The sequence below is a fragment of the Tasmannia lanceolata genome, unplaced genomic scaffold, assembly GCF_043159265.1.
Source record: "Tasmannia lanceolata isolate RefF3 unplaced genomic scaffold, GAP_Taslan_0.1 ptg000011l, whole genome shotgun sequence".
NCBI lineage: Eukaryota > Viridiplantae > Streptophyta > Magnoliopsida > Canellales > Winteraceae > Tasmannia > Tasmannia lanceolata.
This window is the reverse complement of record NW_027518688.1, coordinates 1293461-1319810: the sequence shown is the minus strand read 5'-3', so window position 1 is coordinate 1319810 and position 26350 is coordinate 1293461. Positions and strand designations below refer to the sequence as shown.

Below are 26350 nucleotides of genomic sequence, written 5' to 3'. Positions count from 1 at the left end.
GTTGGCTTGTGTAAAAACTCTTCCAACTCCGAACCACTAGATTGCCCATCCATGGTGCAAATCGCACCATTTGGGCCTTTGACCATTGAGAAGATGGGACACCATCCAACGGTTATCTTCCACTAGCCGTTACACTACGATCCGACGCTTCGGATCGCACCCGCTCACGCACTATCCATTAGAGCCCCTAGGCTTGCTGGGCCAACCGGTGGGCCGAACTCAGGCCCAACCCGACCGAACCATTCAGTCTACCCACTTGACCGATCCAAGTCGATCTTGATCCAACGATCCGGATCAAATAGGAAAAAATGAAAGGTTCCAATCGCTCATCGCTACGATGCAAAGTGCGCCTAAAAAAGTGCCACTATGCGCCCTATAGCCCATTACCCACGCCGCGCGTGTGCGAACGGTGCGTTGAACCGTCCTGCGGTTCAATCCAACGCTAAGACCCATTGTGCACCGTAATAAAGTAGAGAAAAGAGTAGAGCTTTATAAGCTAAACTTTTTCTTTCTTATGAGTCGGTACGGAACTATTTTTTTCACACTACTTTTGCACTCTTCTCTTTCTCTTGCAAAAAGCAACTCTTTCCAAAAAAAAGTTTTTCCTTTTCCAAAACGCACTTAGAAAACATTTTTCAAACACTATCTTTTGACCAAAAATAAGATTTTGAAAATAAAAAACTAACAGTTTTGCCCTACTACAAATTGAGTACGATTGACATGAGTGGCTCTGCTCTGTGTGGATGGAAAATGGCAAATTCATAAGTGGCAAAACCAACTTAAAAACTGACTTTCCACCACAAACAATATTCCGCTTAGGAAGGGCCACCCACTATTTGCAACCTCCAGCCGGGTACCACGCGTGGCAGCCACCACAGCATTATCTCCAGAACCACCATAGTGTGCAAAATTGCAGAAAAAACAAGAAGGGAAAGGATTTGGTAAGATCAGAACCGTTGATTACGAACATACGTTATCTTCATGTCTTCGTTTCTATCAATAAAACAGAAACGAGTTTACAAAAACAAAATTGAATAAACCATCTGGAAATTGAAGAAGCAACAAGAAACAATTCACAAAAGCTCCCCTTGCCCCAGTTTCTGCTCTCTATATACGTATTTTCCCATTTTCCCATTTTTCTTTTTTAGAGTTCTTGACTACTATCCCTTCTTCCCCGTCTACATGATAGAGCAGGCATTTGGGTTCTCGTCACTGAAAATCTGAGGCGCATGCACGTACTCAATCACGTATCCAGGCCCCCAATACTCCATCTTGTTTGCCTCCAAGGACACCTTGCCAGAGTCTTCTTTCTTCTCTTCTTTCTTTCCGTCACTCTCCTTCTTCCCCCCTCCGCCATCTTTCTCGTTCTCCTTCTTCTCCCCTCCGCCACCACCACCTTCTTTTTCTTTCTTCTCACTACCTTCCTTGTCTTTCTTGTCCCCACCACCGTCGTCTTTCTTCGGCGGTACAATCTCGACATTCCTCTTGAGCTTCTCCTTGAGGTAGACAGAAAGGGTTTTAACGTCCATAGCTCCTCTCACGGTAACCAGATCCTTTTGAGAGTCTACTTCTACGTGCTCAACACCTGCATTTACATGATTTATAAGGAATCATTCGGTATACATAGTGGTGAATTAAGGGTATTTTCATCATTTCATATAGTTTGCTAAGGGCCTATGCTTTTTATACAAGAGATTTGCTAGGGACCATAGCATAAGGCATTTCCCGGAACGGCTGTTGCATGAGAGGTTAGCCCCCTCATGAATAAAGACAAGATGTGTTGAAAAGTGAGCCTATGCGGCTGCTCTCTCATGTAACAGCCGTTCCACGAAATGCCTTCTGCAACGGTACCTAGCAATTCTCTTTACATAATTATGCTTTGGGATTTGCTAGGCAATTTCGCTCAGAGCCATTTCACTGCTGACTTATGCATGATAGAAGAGCCTCCTTGGATGAATTAAATCAACAAGACAAAATCCTCCAAAAAAATCAACTTGTGTGGTTGTTCTCACGTGCAAAAGCCAGCCCGGAAAAGGGCTGTCCCCGAAATTGTTACCAAATTTTGAAAGATATTTGCTAGGGAATTTGCATTTCGGGATTGACTTTTGCATGGGAGAAAAGCCACATCACATGAATAAAAGAAAGGTTCATTGGGAAAGGAATTCTACACATGTTTTGATAAAAATGACTCAAAACATTTGTAAAATTCTCAAACGATGATGGTTGGAAAATTCCTTTCCCAACGCACATAAGGGCAGTCGTTAACAGAACTCATAAAAGAATAAGCCAAAACTTTTGAAAAGTGAGACGGTGTGGCTGTTTGCACATGTGAAAGACAGCCGCAAAATGCCTTTCGGTGAAATTCCCTAGCAAATCCTAATTTTTCGCTCCCTTTCCTAGTTTTTGAAGAATGATGTCATTCGAGGAATATGGAACTAGAAATGGATTACACGAAAAGAAAAATCAAAGGGTTGCAGATGGTGGTAAAGGGGGTGCAATTATAGAAGAAGATTCAGAGAGAATTTATGTCCTGTTGGGTTTAATTATTATAATTAAGTTGAAACGATTATAATATAGAAAATTTAGAGAATTTATATCCTTTTTGCAAAAGCAGCAACACGAGTTGATAAGGACGCCACCCAGGACTTTTTGTATTGACGAAGATGCCCTTTATCAGTCAAAGGATCAATCAAGCTTTACCTACCCAAAACAAGGCTACCAAAGAATTTATTAAGGTTAAATGACTAAAATACCCTCCAAAAAAAAACCAATGTGGTGGACAGATAGTAAAGGTATGGAAGACACTTCCAAAATGAAATTCTGTGCCGAGAATAAAGACCGGAGTGAAAATGACAATTTGTTATCTTCTGTTTTTTGAATTCACGGCTATAAGGGGTGTAAACGGATCAAATTCGAATTGGATATGGCTATATCTGAATTCGGATTCGGATTCGAATTTGACGTATATTTAATATCTATTACCGAATTCGTATCCGTCGGATATTGTTCGAATTCGGATATTATCCGTATCCGTTTATCTGGTAAATTCGAACATTTTATAGCAGCACTTTATCTTTCTTCTCCTTCTAACTCCTCAAATAAATTTTCCAAACCCTAAAACCAGACATCTACCTTCTCTTCACAAAATTAACTCTCAAACCCTAAAGTATATGAGATCATCTTCTGCCTTTTAAAACAAAGGCAGAGAGAGAGAGGTGGTGGGGATGGATGATGGTGTTGGTAGTGGTCTTTGGGTTTTATCTTCTTTTTTTTAATGTATATGATGGAATGAGTTTGGGCTATTTTGAACAGGGGAAGTGGGAGTGCTGATTGTGGAAGATGAAGAGAAATAAGGGTGGAGATGGGGATTGGGTTAGAGATGGAAGTGACTGGCGGTGATGGAGGTGATTGTGAGAAGGTGGAGAGGGGCGGTGGTAGATTTTGGTGGGGTTGGAGGCACCAAGGAATGCCGAAGATGGTGTCTCAGCCTCCTCCTTTCTCCTCTCTCTTGCTTCTTCTTCCAAACCTTAGAAGTCCCCTCTTTTAATTGCATTTTGGGTTTTTATATAGTGAAAACGGTTCCTACACATATGTGTAGAGAGTTCTCTACACACTAGCTTAAAATACAGTGGGGCCCCACATTGTTTGGGTGATCCAAGCCATCCATTTTAAAGGCCCTCACATAGATAGAGTGTCTACAAAAAATCAGATCCATAGGATCATCCCTGAAAGGACCAAGTTTTTGGTTTAGAAATTAATCCTAAGTGATTTAGAGAGTGATGAGGTGAGATTAGTGTTTATTAATTATTGAAAGATATGGGGGTATTTTGGTAACTATACCAGGGGATACAAGTGTAATTAGTAAAAAGGGTAAGGGGGTATTTTCGTAACTTCACAAGGGGACACAAGAGTAATTAATAAAAGGCTAAGTGTAATGTTCAAGGACACTTTGGGTATTAAATGTTAGCATGGCTTGGGAAGAGAGAAGAGTGACACTTGGAAATCCAAGTGTCATATCTCTCTCATGCACTCTCATGCAAGCATACAAATCAAGATTAATTCATTTTAATGTTGAAAAAATTGAAGACAAAGTCGTGCAAAATAATGGAAAGATACATATAATGTGATTTGTGGTCTGGAAGAGTTTGCAAGCAAAGTTTGATTTCAATAAAGTGGAAATAGAGAAGAAATTTCATCAAATTGTAAGTTTATTCTCATCTGGCGAGATTAATTCTATTCCTGTGAATTATACACTCAGTTTTAGGAATTGTGATTAACTACAAAGTTGTAGAACTTTTTCTTCTAGTATGATTGCATATAAATTGTTCTTGATTTGGTTTTGAATGGAGAAAGTTATAGCAGTTTTACTAAACTGCAGTTTAGAAAGACATGAAATGGTGATTTTCATCTTTTTGGGTTACTTCCAGAAAGATTTAGCCGGAGTGATTAACATAAAAGTTTCTGAAAAACTTATTTAGAAGATGTTTTATGTTTATAACTTATTCTAATTTTGAGTGTACAAATAGATATATGGATTTTAAGATTTCAGTTTTAATTGAAACCCTATTTCAAATATCAGGTAGGAAAAGTTACTTTTCCGGCAAGAATTGGCCGGAGGTGTTAACATGAAAGTTTTTGGAAATAATGTAAAAAAAATCTTTTATGCTTTATGATAAGACCAGTTCTAAATGCTTCAAGAGTTATACTTATTATAATAGTTCAGTTTTGAAGGAAAAAGACAGATTTTGTGCAGTTTGATGTTTTAACTTTTACGGCCATTTGCTGTGTAATTTGGCCGTAGTTATATACTAAACAGATGTTATTTGGTCTATATTCTACAAGTTCTAAGTTTACAAGTTTTAAAAATTCATCCATTTGATTGGAGTTTTTGAGAGTGCAAAATAGGGGTAATATGAACTTTTGTTTAAAAGTATGTTTTGGGTTTGAATCGTAGTTCTACCACCACATATGACTTGTGCTGGATGTTTAAGACCAGAGAAATGTATTGATTTAGAAAATCCTAATGCTGTAGGATTTGAAGAAGAAAAAGAGAAAGATGAGAGAAAGCGAAAGCGAAAGGGCAAGGATAAAGTGATTTCCTGTAAGTGATGTGGTACAGTATGCATTACTTGTTATGCAAACCAACAAAGCAAAAGGCCTGTGATGTGAATAAGAAGAATTAATATTATATATATATATATGTCCTTGTTTGAATGCTTTTGGTTTGTTTGACTGGTTTGTCTGACTATTATATGTCCTTGTTTGAATGGTTTTGGTTTGTTTGACTGGTTTGTCTGACTATTCTTCTTACTTGATAAGTTAGAAGCTGATGCAATGTGTTTAGATCCGTTCTGGTATAGTTATTTGACATACATCAAATTTGAAACTCTGCATCTGCACATTATAAAATGGTCCCTCCAGTGGTGTATCTGGACATGGTCCCTCCAGTGGTGTATCTGGACATATGGTCCCGCCAGTGGTGTATCTGGACATTATAGTATGGTCCCACCAGTGGTGTATCTGGACATCATATTCATTTTTAATCCGAATCAGCATTTGAGTTTGAATTTGAAATTACACTTGAATTTGTACTTGAGAATGAGCATGACTAAGATATATTTCTGTCAAGATAAACAAGTTATATTCAGTCTACTTTGATCTATACTGGAAAATGCTATATAATATCCTGCTCAGTAGCAGTTAGTGATATACTGCTAGATTACTATATTACTTACTAGCCCTGTGCTAATGTGCGTGATGATGCACACTTCAGACTCCGAGGTATTTCCTGTCTTCGACCCGTCTGTTCCGAGGCCAGAGTACCGAGGTTGAGTTCAAGAGAACGTGGCTATACAAGAGTGAGTAGGGCAATGTATTTTGGTTTTGTTGTTATGTATATGTAAAGAGACCCTGTGAGGCTTGTATAAATGAAAGAAAGTTTCTTTCATTTCGTTGTCTTCTAGTTATTTGTGGATATTATGTTTATATTTGGAGGCCTTGCACAATTGCCAGGTTCGCATAGTGAGTGTGCGGCGCCTGTCTCGTGCCCCGAGAGTTCCCGGGTCGGGGGCGTGACAATCTCAACCCTACGATTTGTGGAGGTAAAATGGATGTCTTTAAACCTTCACAAATTAGCCAATTTTTTGCCTCCACAATTCGAATGGTTAGGATGATCCTATGGATCTGATTTTTTATGGACACCCTATCTATGTGAGGGCCTTAAAAATGAATGGTTTGGATCACTCAAATAATGTGGCCCCCACTGTATTTTAAGCTAGTGTGTAGATAACTTATCTACACATATGTGTAGGAACCGTTTATATAACCCTAAGTTGGAAAATTGATCTGAGCCGTCCATTTACCATCAATGACTATATCCTTTTTGCTCTAGAATTGTCTAGAAACTAGGACATCTTCTTTCAATCACCATCATCTATTTATCTCTTTCATCCTACAACCCACATTTCTTGCTTCATAAAGAAGCCATGTCAAACTCTAAGAATGCCCTTAAAATGAGAGATTACTTCATTTCCTACCCAAAATAATTTTTGTTTTTGTTTTTGGTTTTTTCTAAAAAGAAAATTCTCTTTTCTTTTAGTAACAAAAGATAGTGTGTCATTACTAAAAATAAATATTAATGATATTATTAATAATAAATAAAAAAAGATTTACTTCTCGGATTCGGATGTTAAACGGATCGGATATACCATTTACCAGATTCGCATCCGCTAAGAGCCGGATATCTCATAAACGGATTCGGATAATATCCGCTTTAAACGGATTCGGATGCAGACGGTAATCGAATTTTTGAATATCCATTTACACCCCTAACGGCTATACGGGGTTTTACTAGCAACCCTGTAGTCATTTGGTATTAAAATCTCAAACTCCGGTGAGTGTGACGAAAATACCCCTCTTTGCATACATGACAGTTAAAGTGTAAAAACTCATCCACGAATCAATTTCGTGAAGTGTAAGTACATGCTTCAAACAGCGCTATCCACCAACCTTCTTAAACTCAGTGTTTGAAAAAATAATGGACGTCCATGTACCCAAAAACAAATAATTAAATACCAACCCTTTCTGAAAATTGAGGGGTGGTATATTTTACCCCCTTTCTTCCTCAGGCCAGCCCACATAGTGTATTAATGCCTACGCATTTTAGAAAACAAGTGGCTGGCCCAGGAAGAAAGGGGCTGGCAAGGGGGGTGAATATATTACTCAAAACAAATTTTAGCATTTAGAATTCCGACGATAATAAAAAATAAAATAATTAAAGATTGTGAATTAAAACCAGTAAATTTTAAATTGAGATGCATTATGTGTCTTAAAACGCACCTTTGATCTTCAAAATTATCCGCCGAATCTTCTGGATGCAACCTTCACAATGCAGCCGTATCTTCAGTACAACTGTCGTCACCTGAGGCTAAAAAATGAAAAGAAAAGGATAAATAATAAAATAAAAGACAATATAAATATTTTACTAGGGTGCGCATTTGTGCATTATTCTCTTGTGCAAATAGTTAGGACAGGAGTGCAACTTGGGTCAGGTTCAACCCGATTTTGGCTCGGGTTGGTTTGCGGTCGGAAAAGCCAAGCCGATTTAATTTTCGGGTTGGGTTAGGGTTGACGCCTTGCAACCTGACCAAAACTAAACCGAACCCAGCCTCCGTCTTATTTTATAGTGATTTTCTTAGGCCTATACTATTTTTTCTTATATTTTTCTGTTTTGCCCTGAGTGAACCCGAACTCAACCCGGCCCGAGTTGCACCCCTAGTAAAAAGTAGAATTGCTGACGTGTGTTCCAAGAATAAATGGACCCACTTTTTTATGCGCACGTTAGTATTTTTCTCCCTTTTTTGTTTACCCCTTCTTTTTTTTTCTCCTCGTGCTTTGTCTCGGCCTTTTCTTCTGTCTTTTTTGCTTCCCCGTCATTTTCTTTCTTGGGTTGGGGAGAGATGAGTTCCACCTTCTTCTTCGTCTTGCTCTCCACTCTCTCTCGAATCATCTCAGGGTCGATTTTGCCCACCACCGTCAGCTTATTATTACTGCTGTCTCCCTTCACCTCTTCAACTCCTGCCAAGGGTAAAACAGACAATTCTCTGAGTTACTCCCAAAGGACACACCGTCTAATCCAGGCGCATCTCCGTCGAGAAAGTCTAACGTGCGCCACTTATTCGCCCACTTCATTCCATATCCCAAAAATACGAATTTTGATATGGTCAAAGCCGGCATATTCGTGAATTTAAAAAAAAAGTACTATATGGCCCACATCATAGGATGATCCAAACCGTCCATTTGATTAGCCACGAAGTAAATAGCTTGTGCCCAAAAATTAACTTCCGTAGGATGATCAGAACCATACGATCTATAGAAGTTTCCACCCAATTTACATTGTGGTCCATCATCAGATGGACGGTTTGGATCACCTTCTCTATTTTCTAGGTAGGAACTCCGAATTGAAAAAAAAAAGAAAAAGAAAGAAGAAAACCCGTTTGAAACAAGAAGTGCAGCACAAAATCAAAAGAGAGAGAAAAATGGATAACCCGTATCGGATTATTTTAATGAGATTGAAACTAATTGGGGTTTAAACCTGGCAATCCTTTGACGGATCGGCGGACTCTCTTGGCGCATCCTTCGCAATGCATATCGACCTTCAACACCACCGTGATGGGTCCCTCTTCCTTCTTCTCTCCATCATTCTTCTGAAAAAATAAAGAAAAATCAGATAGAGAAGAGACAAGAAAAAAGGAAAAACACTTTTTTTTTTGGGGAAAAAATGATGAAGGCGATTAAGGGAATTCTCTCCCTTTCTCACCTCTCCCATTGCTCTTCGGTTCTAACGTGTTCTCTGGAGAAGAATTTCATGAATGAGAAACGAGGGAGGGCGGAGAAATTAATAAATAGAGAGATGACAATGAGATGAATGTGCGTGGATGGATGTGAAATGTCAGGGTTCGTATGTATGTATGCTTGATGATGCCATGTCCAATTTGAAGGGATAAGGATGGTATCAGCCTGCCTCCGAATTTGAAATGAGCTTTCCACTGCATGTAATGACCAAATTACCCTTTTCTTCTTTTCTTTTTTTTTTGGTAGGTAAGATGGGGTTAGGCAAGACCCCGACCAGATATCATTAATGAAAAAACGAGAACAACTAGGGGGGCTTAAAAAGCAGCCAAAAGGGAACATGCTCCCAATACAAAAGGCCTAAAGCATAGGAATTATAATCGAGTGAAAAAAAAACCTGATGCATCATTAAAAATGATATCGGCAAGCGGGGAAGAGATGAGATCAAGAGGAATATCTTCCCCCTTGCACACACAATCTACTTTAGATAGAAAATATGCCGCAGCATTAGTTTCCCTCCAAACGTGAGACACCTTCCATTTTCTGAACTTAGAGAAGGAGCTATGAATATGATCAAGAATGGGAATCAGTCTCCAAGGACATAACCAAGTGTTGTTGATGATGTTGATTGCCATGAGGGAGTCGGATTCCACCCAAATCTGTTCAAATTTTTTCAAGACAGCAAGATTGAGTCCATGGTTAATAGCTTTGATTTCAAGGGAATTGATTGCTTCCTTCTCCATTTTGATCGAATAAAGGGCAACAACCTCACCTTTCGGGCCCCGGAGAAGACCACCAATACCTGCACTGTCACACGTAAGGGAGGCATCCGAATTGATTTTGATTGTTTGGTTCTCAGGGCTGATCCAGGAAAATAATTTGGGAGAGACGACAGATTGGAAGAATGGAATGTTCAAATTGGCAGCGAATTTCAGGTTCCTAAAAGAGGGAGTATCTTGGAGACCGAGATAGCACAGCCGGGTCTTCATAGCCGAGAGCATTTACCAAAGGATACTCTGCTTGTGGGTGGAAACATTATCATGAATTCGACGATTTCTTTCCAACCATATGAAATATATGGCAGCACAGAATCCAATTCTGATTGCTGTAGCTGTTTGACCTTTTCCACTGAACGTCTTACGGATCCATTCCTCCTCCTGCTGTATGGAATTAAAGGTTTTTCTTCTGAAGCAAAACCTCCAAAGAACAGATCTCCATAGCCACGTAGAGTAAGAGCAAGAGAAGAAGATGTGGTTTATAGATTCCGGCTCTCTATGACAAAGAACACACCTGGCCTCACGGTTCAGGCCCAGGAAGCACAATCTGTCCCTAGTGCTAAGGCCATTACTCATAGCCTGCCAAGAAATGAAGCTTTGCCGAGGAACATTCCCTCGAAACCAAACAGTCGAGTGCCAATCAGTTTTACCATGCGGGGATCTAATTTGATTCCACGCACTCGCAGTTGTGAAAATGCCACTCGAAGTGGGCTTCCAAATCGCCCTGTCTTTAGAATGAGTTGAGAAGATACCAGATCTCATGATTTTCTGAAGGTCTTTCCGATGTTTAGAGTGCAGCATGAAATCCCAGAATCCTGACAATTTCATATCTGCAATTGTGACATCTTTGAACAGGTTATACTGGGTTCCTTCAGAAGTCTGCTTGATAACTGGACCTTCTGGATGCCATGAGTGCTTCCAGAAGTCAATATTTTTCCCTTGGCCCACCACATAGCAAATATGGGCTCTAGCAAAGTCTCGGATTTTAAAATGCTTCTCACTCCCCAAGGAGGATCAGAAGGCATAGGCCTGGTCCAAATATTCTTCTTCCTGAGGTATTTCAACTTGAACCAATTAACCTAGAGCGATTTTCTCCCATCAATTAAGTGCCAGAACAGTTTGGCCTGAGCCGCTTTGTTGATATCCGAAAGTTTCCTCAGGCCAACTCCTCCTTCTGTTTGGGGCCTACAGATAGTGTCCCACGCAATTGGGTGATACTTCCTCAGGAGACTTGAACCAGCCCAAAGAAAGTCACGCATTATTCTTTCGATTGATTGAAGCACCCCTTCAGGCAGGTTGAATGAAGCAGACCAATAGCATTGAAAGGAACCCAGGACAGATTTAATAAGTTCAAGACGCTCTGCCCTTGCAAGGTTCCTATTACTCCAGAGCCCAATCCTGTTCCTTATCTTGCTCAAAAGCGGCTGACAATCATTAGCAGAGAGCCTAGTAGTGACAAGCGGGAGGCCCAAATATTTGATGGGGAGGGCTCCCTCAGAAATGTTCAGAATCGCACAGATGTGCTCTTTAACATGATCCGAGCAGCCCGTAAAGAAAATTTTGCTCTTTAAGGTGTTGATATCCAGCCCAGACCAATTCCAGAATTGAGCTAAACAATTTTTTACTCCTAAAGCAGATTCCGTTGATGGATCAATGAAGATCATTACGTCATCGGCAAATAGGAGATGCGTGATGGTGAGGTCTCCTCTGGAGAAGGGGCTCGAAATGCGCTTGTGAAGGAGAGCTTGATCAAGGGAGGTAGTCAACATTTCCATGATTATACAAAATAGAATAGGGGAGAGGGAAGAGGGGATCTCCTTGTCTGAGCCCATTGGTGGAGTTGAAGAAACCTTTGGGAATCCCGTTGATGAGGATAGAAAATGAAGCTGTGGAGATGAATTGCGAAACCCACCTGCACCAAGTCTCATGAAAGCCAATTTTCCTCATGAAGGATATTAGAGAGTTATGTGCAATTCCCTATTGATATTGGCACTACCATTTTTTGATAATTGCAGTAACTCATTTTGTCTTTTATTATTTACAAGGCAGTTAAAAGGGTTAGCCAATTATAAAGTACTAGCTGAGTTTGTGTACTTGCTACAACATCATAGTGCCAATACCATTAGCCTTTCGGTTGTGCCTCTACATTCCCCTTTTGCGTTCCACTGGGGGTGTACAATTTCCATGGGTTTATACATTCTTCACGTAAATAGCCGTTGAAGATTGGTGGTTTTGGTAAGGGCCCACTTTATTTTATTTAATTTTTTTTTGAGAAAAATTGACCACTTAAATTCGAGAAGATTCTAAAATTACCATTCAAGTTAGTTTCAGTATACCAAAAAATAGATGTCGTACCGGAAAGGACCAAACTACCCCTCAAAGCAATACCCGCCTTGCAATCTTCTTTTTCTACTTCTTTTTCTACGCATGCACAAAAGATGTTGACGTTTCTACATAGAGAACTTTGGACTTTCTTTTCTAGCCTTTTTAATGTCAATTTAATTCCTAGCCAATCCTTTAAAAATAGAATTCAATCTTGTCATATAAAAAGCTAAGAACGGTAACTCAACCTTCAATAAAATTGTCAAAATTGTCCCCTAAATCATAATATGGGAAATATGGTTAGAAATATGCAGAAAAAGAATGGAAAATCAAATGACGTAGACTCATCAGATTAAAAATAAAATCGTAAAATGGCATAAGGATCTAGGAAATAGTGTAAAATAACCGTCCAACTGCTATTAGAGTAGATGCCCCTAAAAAATGGAATTTTGTCCACAGATTAAGAAGCAGATTTGGAAGATATTTAAATGGCCAAAACATGGGGCGTTTTTGCATGGGTCACACTTGCAAAAATGTCCAAGAATGTTTCCAAATCTGATTTGGTTCATTTAGCTGTTATAGTATCTTGGTCCATATCTTAGTGGAGAATATATATGGAAACAAATAATAGAATATAGAAAAGAGAGAGTTGGAGATTTGGTAGGAGAAAATATAGCAATATATTTCAAGCCAAAAAGCAACCCACGTTTTTCCAATCTCTCTTTCACGCCCATATTGGGCAAGCTAAAAAGTCCAACAATTGTTACATTGTTTCATAAATATTTGCTTTTTTTTTTCTTTTTTTTTTGCAAAAGTAAAAAAGTCTAGTTTTCCTTTTTCAAGGGAATGGAAAAGCGTGGGTTGCTTGTGATAGGGAAGGTAATCTTGTTGGGACAGCTTGGCAAATCATGCTTGTGATACCAACAGAAATGTAGTTTACTGAGAATGAGCTACTCTCCCCCAAAACTCTAGAGGAGCGGATAAGTGCGACCAATTATGCATCCCTTATATTCGCACAAAATACAGATGTATTGTTTTATTTGTAAACGGGTTTTATTTTTACTCTTCTTGTATCTTGATGGGTCAAAGGCAAGTTTTAATGTCCTCTTCTTGTAACTATTTTTTCTTATGAATAAAATTTAAGATGCCGACCTAGGTCCTGGATAAATTCTGGATTAAAAAATAAAAAATAAAATAAAGATGTCTTTTCTCAGTTCAATCGTATTGTTCTACTCCGACCTCCTTTACTTTACGTAACGTCCTCTCCCACCCGATTTCCTTCTTCCCCCTTTACCCAACACCATCAAATTGTCATCTTCTTCCTCATCCTATGCCACATGTTTTTCATTTCTGACGCAGGGGCGGGTGGCGTAAGCTTGTAGATGGAAAAGAAATGAAGGGTCTTTCTATGAGTTCGAGAAGGGATGGAACAATTAGGCTCTTGGGATCAGCAGATTGGTTTTTCTAAGTGGGTCTCAACAAATATTGAGGGCTAACTTTGTAGGGATGTGAATCGTAGGACTTAGGATGGGCTTAGAGGTGTATGATTGACTGACAATTAATGGCTCTCGGGTGTAACAAAAGGGCTAAGAAAAGAGTGTGTTTCTGTTGGTTTTATGGGTTAATCAGTGGCTAACATTGGAGGGTTCGAGGGTTGTTTTAGAAGCAGGGATGTGGCTGCTTCTTGGGGAAGGATAAACTTGCATACAACAAGTGTAAAATAATGAAGATAGAGGAAGGCTTTCATGAAAAAAAACCTGCAACTTATTCTTCAAAGAAAAACTCCATCAAACCTCAAGCACCTTGAGCAAGGAGGATAAAAAGAACGATTTCTTATTCCATAATCAAAAGCTGTCCAAAGGTTTACATTCTTGCTCTCTTTTATAGAGTTGGTGGAAATCTCCTAATTCAACTAAAATAAGGAAATACGATAAAGCAAAACTCCTAAAATATCTACACCCAATATTTATCAAATCTAAACTTTCCTAAAACACTCAAATTCCTAAAACTTCTAAGAGTTTAGACGGAGTCTTCTAGGAAATTTGCCCAACTAAGAAAATCCTAATTAAACTAAAATTCTAAAATTCTAAAAAAAAAAAACTCTACTTAAACTAGAACTTTTCACACTATGAGATCAATGTGAACAGTTGATCTAGATGCCATCTCGTTCTCTTGATTAATCTCGATCCCGATCGTCGATACGTTCATCAATTTTGTGATCCGGCAGTCCAAAATGGCTCGATCATGGATTTGTAATTCTATGAAGCACCTGCATCAGACTCTCCTTCTTGAAAAGAACTCGACCACGAGTTTGGATCAAGGAGTATAACAATGTGGGGAATAGAGATCAGCACTCTTCGCTCCGACTTCAAATTGAAGTGCTTTCCATCGGCCAGGCATTCGTGCATGTTTGAACGGGCGATGATGCTTGATTAAAATTATACCATCAAGAAACTGCGATTTGGGGTAGCTCGGGTAGAAAATATCCATTGCCGTACTCGCTACAATTTTTGTTTGCCGTCTCATAGATTTGCTCGTGATGCACTAGTATGTTGTTTATGGTTTGAAGATCTACTAGATGTTCACACGATCTCGGTCGAGTGACTCTGGCTCTCCAGGCACTTTGGATTATGTTAGCGGCATACTTGATACGCAAATAATCTTTTCGAGCGATCTTCTGACGAAACCAACGTTGAATCGTTACAGCGGAAGTAATATAACTTTCAAATTCTTTCCGAGCATGATACATACACCATGTCTTTTGAATGATAAGACATGCAGCTTTCCTTCTCGCATATGGTTTGGCCTTTTGAATCTTCTCGATTTCCGGTTCTCGTCGTACTGGTATATAGGAGTAGATATGGCGAGCTTTCGTCTGACGGGCTTTCTCAAAATTTCTTCGTCGAAATTCGTCTAATGTGAACCTCTTTAAGAATTCATCACGTACCTCGTCCCATCTACTAAAAGGAGGATATCCCAACTGGCGTCGCTCTAGTTCTATACATCTCCACACGTACTCGGTATGACCAACTACGGTGTCTCTTCCATATTGGATCGTCTCCCGGTGTTTTAGACGGTATCGAACGTGACATGCTTCTATTGCGTTGACCCAATCAACACAATTTCGTGCGTCACAGCCATAGAAACATGGTATTCCGAAAAGTCGTGCCATATTTTAGAGAATCATTAGACTTGGCTTGTAGTAGCCTCCTTGTGTCCCCTAGATTACAAGAAAATAAAATCCTTGTTCTCCTAGGCTCCAAAGATCTTTGTGTCTATGCCCAAGATTACAAGAGAGATGGAATCTCCTGTTTCCTTGAGCTTTGATACCAAGTGACGCAGGAGCGGGTGGCGTAAGCTTGTAGATGGAAAAGAAATGAAGGGTCTTTTTATGAGTTCGAGAAGGGATGGAACAATTAGGCTCTTGGGATCAGTAGATTGGTTTTTCTAAGTGGGTCTCAACAAATATTGAGGGCTAACTTTGTAGGGATGTGAATCGTAGGACCTAGGATGGGCTTAGAGGTGTATGATTGACTGACAATTAATGGCTCTCGGGTGTAACAAAAGGGCTAAGAAAAGAGTGTGTTTCTGTTGGTTTTATGGGTTAATCAGTGGCTAACATTGGAGGGTTCGAGGGTTGTTTTAGAAGCAGGGATGTGGCTGCTTCTTGGGGAAGGATAAACTTGCATACAACAAGTGTAAAATAATGAAGATAGAGGAAGGCTTTCATGAAAAAAAACCTGCAACTTATTCTTCAAAGAAAAACTCCATCAAACCTCAAGCACCTTGAGCAAGGAGGATAAAAAGAACGATTTCTTATTCCATAATCAAAAGCTGTCCAAACGTTTACGTTCTTGCTCTCTTTTATAGAGTTGGTGGAAATCTCCTAATTCAACTAAAATAAGAAAATAAGATAAAGCAAAACTCCTAAAATATCTACACCCAATATTTATCAAATCTAAACTTTCCTAAAACACTCAAATTCCTAAAACTTCTAAGATTTTAGACGGAGTCTTCTAAGAAATTTGCCCAACTAAGAATATCCTAATTAAACTAAAATTCTAAAATAATAAAAAAAAAACTCTAATTAAACTAGAACTTTTCACACTATGAGATCAATGTGAACAGTTGATCTAGATGCCATCTCGTTCTCTTGATTAATCTCGATCCCGATTGTCGATACGTTCATCAATTTTGTGATCCGATGGTCCAAAATGGCTCTATCATGGATTTGTAATTCTATGCCTTCAAAAGGCATAGATGCACCTGCATCAATTTCCACCCTTATTTTCAACTCCATGAATCTTGAAACGTAGCTTCACAATTCGAAGGCTGCTTCTTCTGCTTCCTCTCTCTCTCTCTCTCTCTCTCTCTCTCTCTCTCTCTCTCTCTCTGTTGCTTCCCTCTATTTAAAGTTCGTCCTCCTTTCTGAAGAACCGAGTAGCGAGGGCTTTTTTTCTATGTACGGACAAAGAATATGAGGATTTAACCAACACAATCACATCCTGATTTAGTAATTTTTTGGCTCTGTTTTATTGTCCCACAATGTTTTGGGAACTTGAATAAGGGGTGACGAACAAGAACACTGAGAAGACAAGAAGACAAATGCATAGACAGATGTGATAATCATTTTCTTTTTGCTAGTTGTAATCTTTACTCCAATTTTTAGAGTCATCATTTATAACTATAAAACAGAGAACTTCCAATAGCAAGGGAAATAGGAGCATCTGCAACAAAAAGTAGACAAGACCGTCATCTGTTTATTTCGAATTCTCTTTCCATTGAAAAAGTTTATTTTCAATGTACTCCCATTACCGGTTGTCTATTCACCAAAAAGAAGATAGAAAAGACTACATTTATTACTGCTCAAAATCTCTTACTTTCTGACCACAGTTTATGGCGTTAATGTCATTAATTAGGGAAGAAAATTAGTGTATGTCTCGACGGCATGCAATTATTCCATAAGGCACATTCCCCGCAATTTCCTGAATTCGTATTGTCGTCTCCTTGAGTCTATTGAAAGTTTGAAACCTCCTCAAATCTGTAGAGAAGACAAGCTGGGAAAAACTCCTGATCTCGTCTCAAAAGTAATAAGGGAACTTGAATAAGAGTTCGGATTTGAAAAACTCAAGAACACAAGTTCCCTGACTTCCGTCCAGCAGCTCCCCCCGGAGACCCCTCCTCCATGGCTCTTTCAAGCAGATAAAATATCAAATAAAAAATCGACAGAGGGTCCAAGCCCTTCAAGGATCTCCCAAATAAGGGCCCACGCCCTTCATGCGCCCCCAAGTTTTGATATCCTACAAGGACCCTCACTGCAGCATCCTCAAGGCCAGGGAGACAACCGTCTGTCTACTGCAGACCTTGAAAGGTTCCACTCATCCTCGACTAATAGCTCTGGTAAGAATAAGAAAAAAAAAAAAAAAAGAAGCAATCGCAGGCAAATGATGCAGGTAGCTTGGAGAAAAAGAAGAACCAGGAAAAAAAGGTGCAAGACCCCAAGCTCTTGCAAACCCAAAACTCTATTGACTATGATGTTGAAACCATCAGTGAATACAGGGCCCCCCTCCCCCCCTGCATAAATCAGTTTCTTTTTCATGATGTACCAGGCCCCAAGAAGAGCTCAAGCTTGAAGATGATTTCCCAAAGTAGTATGGCTAACCTATCTTCGGAACCCAGCCCCAAAAAAGGAAATTTTCTTAACCGTAGTTGCTCTGGTCAGAATAGAGAACCCGAGGAGAATTTTACCCAGACAAATGAAGTAACCGTGCAATTCCCCCCCTTAACCGCTGGGCCATCTATCAAACCCCAGACTATTAACTTTGACAGCCTCGAGTTTCCAAACCTGGAAGGAGCAGAAACTTCTACTTTTCATAATTTGAAGGGCCATACCGCTCCCAATCTTGAAAATACCCCTAGTTCATCTCAGGAAAATGCTGCAAGCCCACACCTTCAAGAAACTCGAACTGATGCTCCAACTCAAAATCCCCCCAAAACCAGTAATCCATGGCGATCCCTTTTTGAGCAGAAAAAAGGCACTGTAATAACTAAATTGAAATTTGTGAAACCCCACGCTGATGAGCAGGGGAATAGGCAAATCCTCTTCCAGGAAGAAGAAACCACAAGAATAGCAAGCAAATGGCAGAACTCTTTGGTTGGCTACTTTATCGGTAGACGCCCATACTTCATGAATCTCCGAGAAAAACTAATGAGGAAGTGGAAGCTGAAAGGTGAGTTGTGTCTATACACCCTGAGTAAGGGATTTTATCTCTTTCATTTTACCTGCCCGGAGGATTGCAACTATGTGCTGGAATCAGGTGAACATTCATATGACGGAAGGCCACTCGTTCTCAGGAAATGGTATCCAGGTATGCTTCTGGAAAAGCTCGAACTCACTTCAGTTCCCATCTGGATTCGGCTCCCCGGACTACCTCTTCAATTCTGGAGCGCCGACGGGATCAGTAAAATAGCAAGTTACATCGGACATCCCCTCTATATGGACTCACAAACTGCTGAACAAACCAGACTAAGCTTTGCAAGGCTCTGTGTGGAAGTTGAGGCTGGAGATCCATATCCTGACACTATTCCAATCCACTCATCTACAGGCATCCATCATCAAATTGTCGAATATGACTGGAGGCCAAATGCTTGCAAGTGCTGCAAGAATTTTAGTCATCAAACCGAAGCTTGTCCCAAGAGCACCCAGCCAAATGATCCAAAACCGAGAAGCCTGCCCCAAAAACAGGAATGGAGACCGGTATGCTCCATAAGACATCTTGTAGAGGAGCCCACTGTCATTCCTCCTACTATCATCCAAAAGAGTTCTGCCAACGACCTTCAAGCGACGAGCATTGTCCTCCGTAACAGCTTCTCTTCTCTGGTCGAGGAGGACAGCACTGTAGATCTCTGCGGTGATGGAGTTGATGACCCAAATGAACCCGGCAAAAAAGGCCCCATCCCTGGTGAAGAATCTTCAGAAAATCATACTCAACAACCCCAAATTCTCCCTGAGGAAAGCTCAACAGTATTGCCAGCTGAAGTAGACAACTCAGAGAAACTTAATCTGCACCCCTGCAAGACCAGCCAAATGGAAAATTCAGAGTCTCAAACTACACCGGCGGAGGACCAGTCATCTGGATCAGATGAAGAAAATCTCTTCCCTGCGCTCAAGAATAAGTGGTCCCCAGGCCTCCCAAACAAAAATGAATATGAGAAGACAACTGTAAATCCTTATTCAGCTGACCCTCTAAAGAGAGTAGATTTAGAAAATGTCCAGAGGCTTGAGCTGAGACCAAATCAACTTGTCACTAGCTCTGGATCTGGTATTTCTCAAAATCATTTGCCTTCTAGCAACTCTTTTGAACTTTGCTCTTCTGAGAGCCCCCTTCAAACTCCCCCCAACAGTTCTCAATGAAAGCTATTGCCTCTTGGAATATAAGAGGAATCTGCTCCCGGAGAAAAAAGGGTGAGGTTAAAAATTTGATCAGAGGTTCAAATGTGCCTATATGCTGTCTTCAAGAAACCAAAGCAAAAGAGCCGATGATGAAAGACCATGTATATGACATTTGTGATTCTTGGAATTCTTTTGGCAACTACAACCATGTGATTAAGGGGCGGATTTGGATTCTGTGGGATCCGGACCGCGTTAAGCTTGACATCCTAAGGGATTCGAGCCAATTCATCCATGCTAGTGTCAGGCTTTTACAAACCAATCAAGCTTTCAAGCTCACTGTTGTCTATGGCAGAAACTACGGGGGTGATCGTAAAATTCTCTGGCAAGATTTAAAAAGCCTGAATTCGACTATCCAAGACCCGTGGATTGTGATGGGAGATTTTAATGTAATCAGGGATCACTCTGAGAGATCATATGGTGCTCTTCACAACCAGCATGACATTGAAGATTTTAATGATTGCATCAATAGCTGCTCTTTGATGGATCTCCGCTCGATTGGCCATCCTCTGTCTTGGAATAACAGAGCCACTGTCTCTGAAAGGAAATATGCCCGTCTTGACAGAGCTCTGATAAATGATCTCTGGCTGCAGCACTTCCCACTTGCTTTTGCTGAGTATAGACCACCTGGAATTTCTGACCATAGCCCAATTGTTGTAAATCTCAGAGAATATAACAGTCTTGGGCCAAAGCCATTCCGGTTCATGGACATGTGGCTCGAGGACTCTTCTCTCTACCCTGTGGTGGAGCAGGCATGGGCTCTTAAAGTCTTGGGGAACCCAATGTACAGGTTGGTGCAGAAGCTTAAAGAAGTGAAAAGGCTTTTACTCACCTGGAACAAAGATGTTTTTGGCCGAGTGGATATAATCCTCCCTCTTGCGAGAATTAAGCTGGAAGAAGTGCAGAACAGATTGGCTTTAAACCCAGCGGATCATTCCATAAGAGATGAAGAAATCATTGCCCGAGATGAATTCCTAAGTGCTTCTGAAAAAGAAGTGTCTATGATGAAACAGAAATCCAGAATTGATTGGTTGTGCCAAGGGGATACTAACTCAAAATTCTTCCATGCGGCTGTAAAGATGAGATATCACAGAAATCAAATCATGGCAATGGAGCGTGAAGATGGCACTGTCTCCTTTGATCCAAGAGAAATCTCGAGTATTCTTGTTAGTTTCTATCAGAAACACATGAATAAGTACCCCTCTCCTGCGTTCTGCACCCCAAATCCGATCAAAAAGATTTCTGAAGAGGAAAATGCTTTTTTGACTCGGGATGTTTCCGCTGAAGAAGTGAAAGAAGCGGTTTTTAAGGCGGATGGTGACAAAGCTCCCGGACCCGATGGCTTCAATGGAAACTTCTTTAAAAGATTCTGGTACCTGGTGGGAAACGACTTCACTCTAGCAATTCAGAATTTTTTCATCAAAGGTCAGATGCTCAAAGAACTCAACAACACCTTCATCTCACTCATTCCGAAGGGACCAGATGCCTCCTCACCAAGTAAATTCCGGCCAATATCTCTTTGTAATGTTGTCTACAAGACAATTACAAAAATCTTGGCTGGGAGACTTAAATCAGTGATCAACAAGCTTGTGAGTCAAAATCAGTCTGCTTTCATCCCGGGGAGACTGATACAAGACAATATTCTTCTCACTCATGATGTATTACACAACTTCCACCTTCAGTCGAAAGTCTCTGCAATGTGTGTGAAGATAGACCTTGCCAAGGCCTTCGACAATGTAAAAAGAGAAGCTCTTCTCAATTTCATGCAGAAGCAGGGTTTTAACAGCAAGTGGTGCAACTGGATAGCTGAGTGCATTCAAACTCCCACCTTCTCTATCCTTGTAAATGGCACCCCCCAGGGGCATTTCTCATCGTCGAATGGAATTCGCCAGGGAGATCCGCTTTCGCCACTTCTCTTTTGCCTTGCTATGGAAATGCTGACAAGAATATTTGATAGTGCCCTCCAAAAAGGTAAAATCAAAACTCCCTTTAATCAGGGAGTAGTTGCAATTACTCATGTTCTATTCGCTGATGACCTTATGGTCTTCACAGAAGGAAGACTTGAGTCAGCTAAGGGTGTCCTCTCTTGCCTTAAGAAATTCTATAAATGTACAGGCCTTCAGGCCAATTTTTCAAAATGCGAAATTTTTTTCTCAGGGACAAGTTCCTCTGTTAGAAGGAAAATCAGAGAGAAGCTGAACATTCCTGAAGGAACCTTTCCAATAAAATATCTGGGCCTTCCCCTAACTACCTCGAGGCTAACTTCGAATGATTGCTTATCAATCATCTCCAAAGTGGTAAAAAAAATCAATTGCTGGTGCAATCGCTTCCTATCGATGGCAGGCAGAGTCGAATTAGTGAAGTCTGTAATCCAAACTTATCAAATATACTGGTCATCCTCATTCAATATCCCAAAGAGTACCATGGATAAGCTTGAGAAAATCTGCAGAGATTTTATCTGGGCGGGTGGGGAAGGGAAGAAGAAGGTGCACACGGTGGCCTGGGATGTTATTTGCAAACCAAAAAAAGAAGGAGGTCTAGGAGTTCGTAGCCTCAGGGATATTAACACTGCGCTCCAATGCAAGCTCTTGTGGGGGCTTCTCCAGGATAATAATTCATTATGGGCCTCTTGGATCAAAGCAAAGTATCTGAAAAACAAGAACATATGGACTGTTGGGATACCATCAAAGCCATCGTGGGCTTATAGAAGTATTTTAAATGCTAGGGAGATAATCAGAGGAAATATTTGCTATATTGTTGGAAATGAATCAGAGATTGATGTGTGGAACCAACCATGGCACCCGGCTGGGTCACTTGACAAATTGATCTTGAGATCAAGAGTTGATCACTCTCTCTCCTCCATCAAAAAGCTTGACGCCATTCATCACCTGGACTGCTGGCACCCCTTACTAGATAACGTGTCACTTCGCAGGGAAAAAGCAATCTTGATTAAAGCGCTATTTCATGAAGACCCGAAGAACAGAGCAGTGTGGATGCCTTCAGTGGACGGAAATTTTTCGGTAAAAAGCGCCTGGTCTGAAATCAGAAAGAAGCATGCTAGTGTGAATTGGGCTTCTACTCTATGGTTTAGTGGTCATGTTCCTAGGCATGCTCTAATGGCTTGGAAGGCCCTTCATCTTAAGCTCCTTACCAGAGATCACATCATATTCAGAAACTCGTCCATCGATGAAAGATGCCCTCTCTGCCATTCTGAAAAAGAATCCATCGATCACCTTTTCTTTCACTGTGGTTATTCTGCTTGGATTTGGAAATCCATCCTCAGGCTTTGTGGGTTTCATCGATCACTGAAACGAACTCTCAGGGCAGAGGAAGAGTGGATCCGCACCCAGTGGAGAGGCAAGGGTCAGAGTGCAGTAATCATCAGAGTTGCCTTTGCTGCTTCTATCTACAGATTGTGGAAAGAGCGTACTCGCAGAATTTTTGATAAAAAATTCAACCACAAAAGTGTGGTTCTTCAACAAATTTTAGATGATGTCAAGCTGAAAGTGCGAAGCCTCAACGTTTTTTATGATAGTGACGACCGAAAAATCCGGATGGCTAGTAACTTCGGCCGGCCTAAAATGCATCTGGAAACTTAAACAGAATAAGTTCTGCAGATGGATTCCTCCAATTCGAGGGGAATACAAGCTCAACACCGATGCGTCCTTATCAGATGAAGGGGGAGGACTTGGGGGAACTCTTAGGGACTCGAATGGAGAGGTTCTTCATTGTTTCTCTGTGAACACTCAAAAGGACGAGATCTTCTCTCTGGAAATTAAGGCTATTTGCATTGGGGTGGAAGTGGCAAAAAGACTGGGGATCACACATCTGTGGATTGAAGCCGACTCAAATTTCGCCGTAAATTCCTTTGCAAAGCTCTCTGACCCGCCATGGAAGAATCTTTCTGAGATCAGTAAGTGTTGGAAATTTTTGAACACTATAGACTGGAGGATAACTCATATATGGAGAGAAGCAAATTCTGTGGCTGATCTTCTTTCAAAAAGGGACTACCCCTGTAAGAGTCTGAATATTCCTCTTCAATGTATTCCGAATTATCTGAGGGATTCCATAAGTAGAGATATATCTGGGGAGATGTATTTACGTTTGTAATGTTTTTTTGACTTTCCCTTATTGTTGAGCTCACGCTCTTGTTTGGCTCATGGAGCCCGAGCCATTGAGTTAGTTGTCCTTTGACAACTTCTCCTCCTTTCATGTAATTTTCTTTTTGGTTCAATATATCTGGTGGGGTCTTGCCCAACCCCAGCTTAACCATAAAAAAAAAAAAAAGTTTGAAACACACTAAGATGTCAATTGGTGTGGGAGCTGAATGCTAATAATGCCATCTTGGTACCTAATGTTTCGTCTCGAGTGAAGAAAACGCTCTTTAACTCTCACATCTCTTTGTATTCTTCCCTGCATTTCAAATAGCGGATCCACATGTTCATCTTCTCTACAACAATTCATTTCTCTATCTCTCTCAACCTTGTTAGGCATCTCTGCTGATCAGTATCACTTACAAGTAACTCTAGCATCCACCATTCTTTCCCAACCTATTTGCAACTATAGAGCTTAGAGGTCGTTTTATGAGTACTCAACATAAGATATTGAACATGGAGGGCAGAAGCGCATAAGGAGATTTGGCCAATTTTAAGCTACAAGTGGCTGTGAAATGTTGGATGTACCAAATCCTTTATACGTGGACTTTTGAATAGGTGAGGTGCTCTTTGTAGAGCAAGTCTTGTAGTCCCCTGAGTTATAATTTTAAATAACTTTTTGAGTTGGGCAAGGAACCTTTTGTTGTGTAGGAAGTGCAGCAATAGTGTGACCTATCTCAAAGAAGGTATGCATGAACATGCTTCAACCGATCCTCAAGTGTAGGTCCCACGTTCCCAATGCTATGTCCGATCCCAAGGGATGGTGTGACCTATCCCAACAAAAGGCCAGGAATATAGAGTGCGGAAGCACATTGTTTGACTCCGAGTGCCTTCACTCTGTTTTGAAGCATATTGACAAAACCTATGAATCCTTGAAATCAAATGTCATTCACAAGAACTTTATAATTCTCTTCTCTGAGTGCCTTGATTATGTTCTAAAGCATATTAAGACTACGACACGGATTACAATCGTTCATTTTTCCTTTGCATCCGTCTTCATCATGTTTAGTCTATTTGAGAACTAGTCTAAAAAGAAGAAATTACACTTATTTTATTCAAATATATAATCCTTGAATCCACTGTCTAAAAAGAAGAAATTACACTTATTTTATTCAATGAATAAGATTTTCTCCACAAACCACATGGCCATATTTCGAATTCCCTACTTTCCTAACTGTAGTCATACTTATCTTTGAACTCAAACGTTATCTCTATAGACACCCCATTTTGTCAAGATGGGACTAATGAAAGGTTGCTACAATTATTAATCCTATGAGGAGTCCGGAAGCTTCTCTGGTCTTTCTTTCGATATCTCTCTCAGTATTTCTCTAGGTTTTTATTTTTCCAAGACACAAAGATACCCAAACCACCCTAACAACCCAGACACCCAATACGAGAGACAACCAACATCCAAGCCTATGTCCAGAACCATCCGAGGTCACCAAAACCATCCAAAAGAGTCCTGAATTGGTCAAACACCAAAACTTAGCAAAAGCTCTACCAGAAACATTTTTGGGGACCAGAACCACCTTTCGGTCACGAAAAACCACCTTTGGGAAACCAGAAACCACTTTGGATGCTAGGAATAACCTTCCTAAATCTAGAGATCACTTCCTAAGCAACCCACAAACCAACATAAAAAAACTTAGAACCTGGCTCCAACTTTTAAGGACCCAGAAACCACTTCCAGGATCTGAAAACCACTTTGGCTACCAGGAACAACCTTCCTAAAGCCAATAGCCAAAGGCCACTTGTCTAGCCACCCACAAACCCAAGCCAAAATCCGGGAACCCGGTACGAACTTCCAGGGACCTGGAGCCCATTTCCAGGACCTGGAAACCACTTTTGGTCACTAGAAACCACTTTCAGGGAACCGGAAACTGCCGTCGTTTGTCAAGAAAAACTTCTTAGGAACCAAAGATCACATTTGGCTACCTAAGATATTTTATTGGGAACTAGAAACCATTTACCAGCAAACCACAGCAATTGACCGTTTTGTTCCTACCAAAAACTATAAAGTAATTCCCAAAAGTTACCTTTTCATTGCTCGGGACCATTTTCTAGCAACTGGAGATCCATTTCGGAGACCGAAACAACATTTACGGAACTGGAAAGAATCCCTATATCTCCGGGAATCCTGAAACCCGTTCTCGGTGCCCCGAAACCTTTACTGCAACCCCGAAACTATTTTTCGGTGGTGGGACCCACCCCCAAACTCGCAGGGGAGAGTCCTTGTGATTTTAGATTGTCGGGGAGGAGTCCCTGAGGACTCTAAAATCGTAGGGGACTACTCCTTGTGATCTTTTCTGGAAAATCTTTAAATAGGGGAGCAGCCCTCCTTCATTTCTCATTCCTTTTCCCTTCCACCTGCTCTACCTCTAGTTTGTACACCCCCCTTTTGGTCAGTACACCCCTTTAGCATTAGTACCCCCATTTTTTGGTCAAATACACCCTTTTAGTTTTAGTTCCCCTCCTTCGTATTCACTGTTAGATTGGTTATAAAACTCCAAGCAAAATTGCTACACGTAGCGGAAGAATAAACTGTGTAGAACAATTTTTTTTCTCTAACCCAGGATTCCTTGGGACTAATTGATTTTATGGTGATTTAATAAACACAAATATAAATATCTTTATGTAGAAAAGAACTCATCCGCTTGATCTAATCCTCAAAAATTAACCGGCGATCTAATCGACGCGAAACCGCAAGTTGAATCGATGGATTCCGTTTGTTACACAAAGGATCTTGTGTACAACTCTTTGTACACTTTATAATCTAATCTAAATCAGATTATAGTGTG

The 26350-nt window shown here is 40.5% G+C and overlaps 1 protein-coding gene across 1 annotated transcript; it reads right to left on the bottom strand.

Moving 5' to 3' along the window:
• Window positions 1-935: 935 nt before the first annotated feature.
• On the bottom strand, window positions 936-8992 carry LOC143886363 (heavy metal-associated isoprenylated plant protein 3-like). The gene is made up of 5 exons (XM_077390302.1): window positions 8819-8992; window positions 8594-8705; window positions 7868-8076; window positions 7339-7426; window positions 936-1585 (listed from the first exon to the last, which is right to left on the bottom strand). Exons 1-5 carry the CDS (start codon window positions 8825-8827, stop codon window positions 1179-1181), a joined length of 825 nt encoding a protein of 274 aa, XP_077246417.1. The 5' UTR covers window positions 8828-8992; the 3' UTR covers window positions 936-1178.
• Window positions 8993-26350: the final 17358 nt, after the last annotated feature.

Coding starts and splice junctions, on each gene's coding strand:
- LOC143886363 (XM_077390302.1), bottom strand. Junction 7,427..7,867: donor AGGAGAAAAAAAAAGAAGGG/GTAAACAAAAAA, acceptor TTCATTTTTTAG/CCTCAGGTGACGACAGTTGT. Junction 1,586..7,338: donor GATAATTTTGAAGATCAAAG/GTGCGTTTTAAG, acceptor ATGTAAATGCAG/GTGTTGAGCACGTAGAAGTA.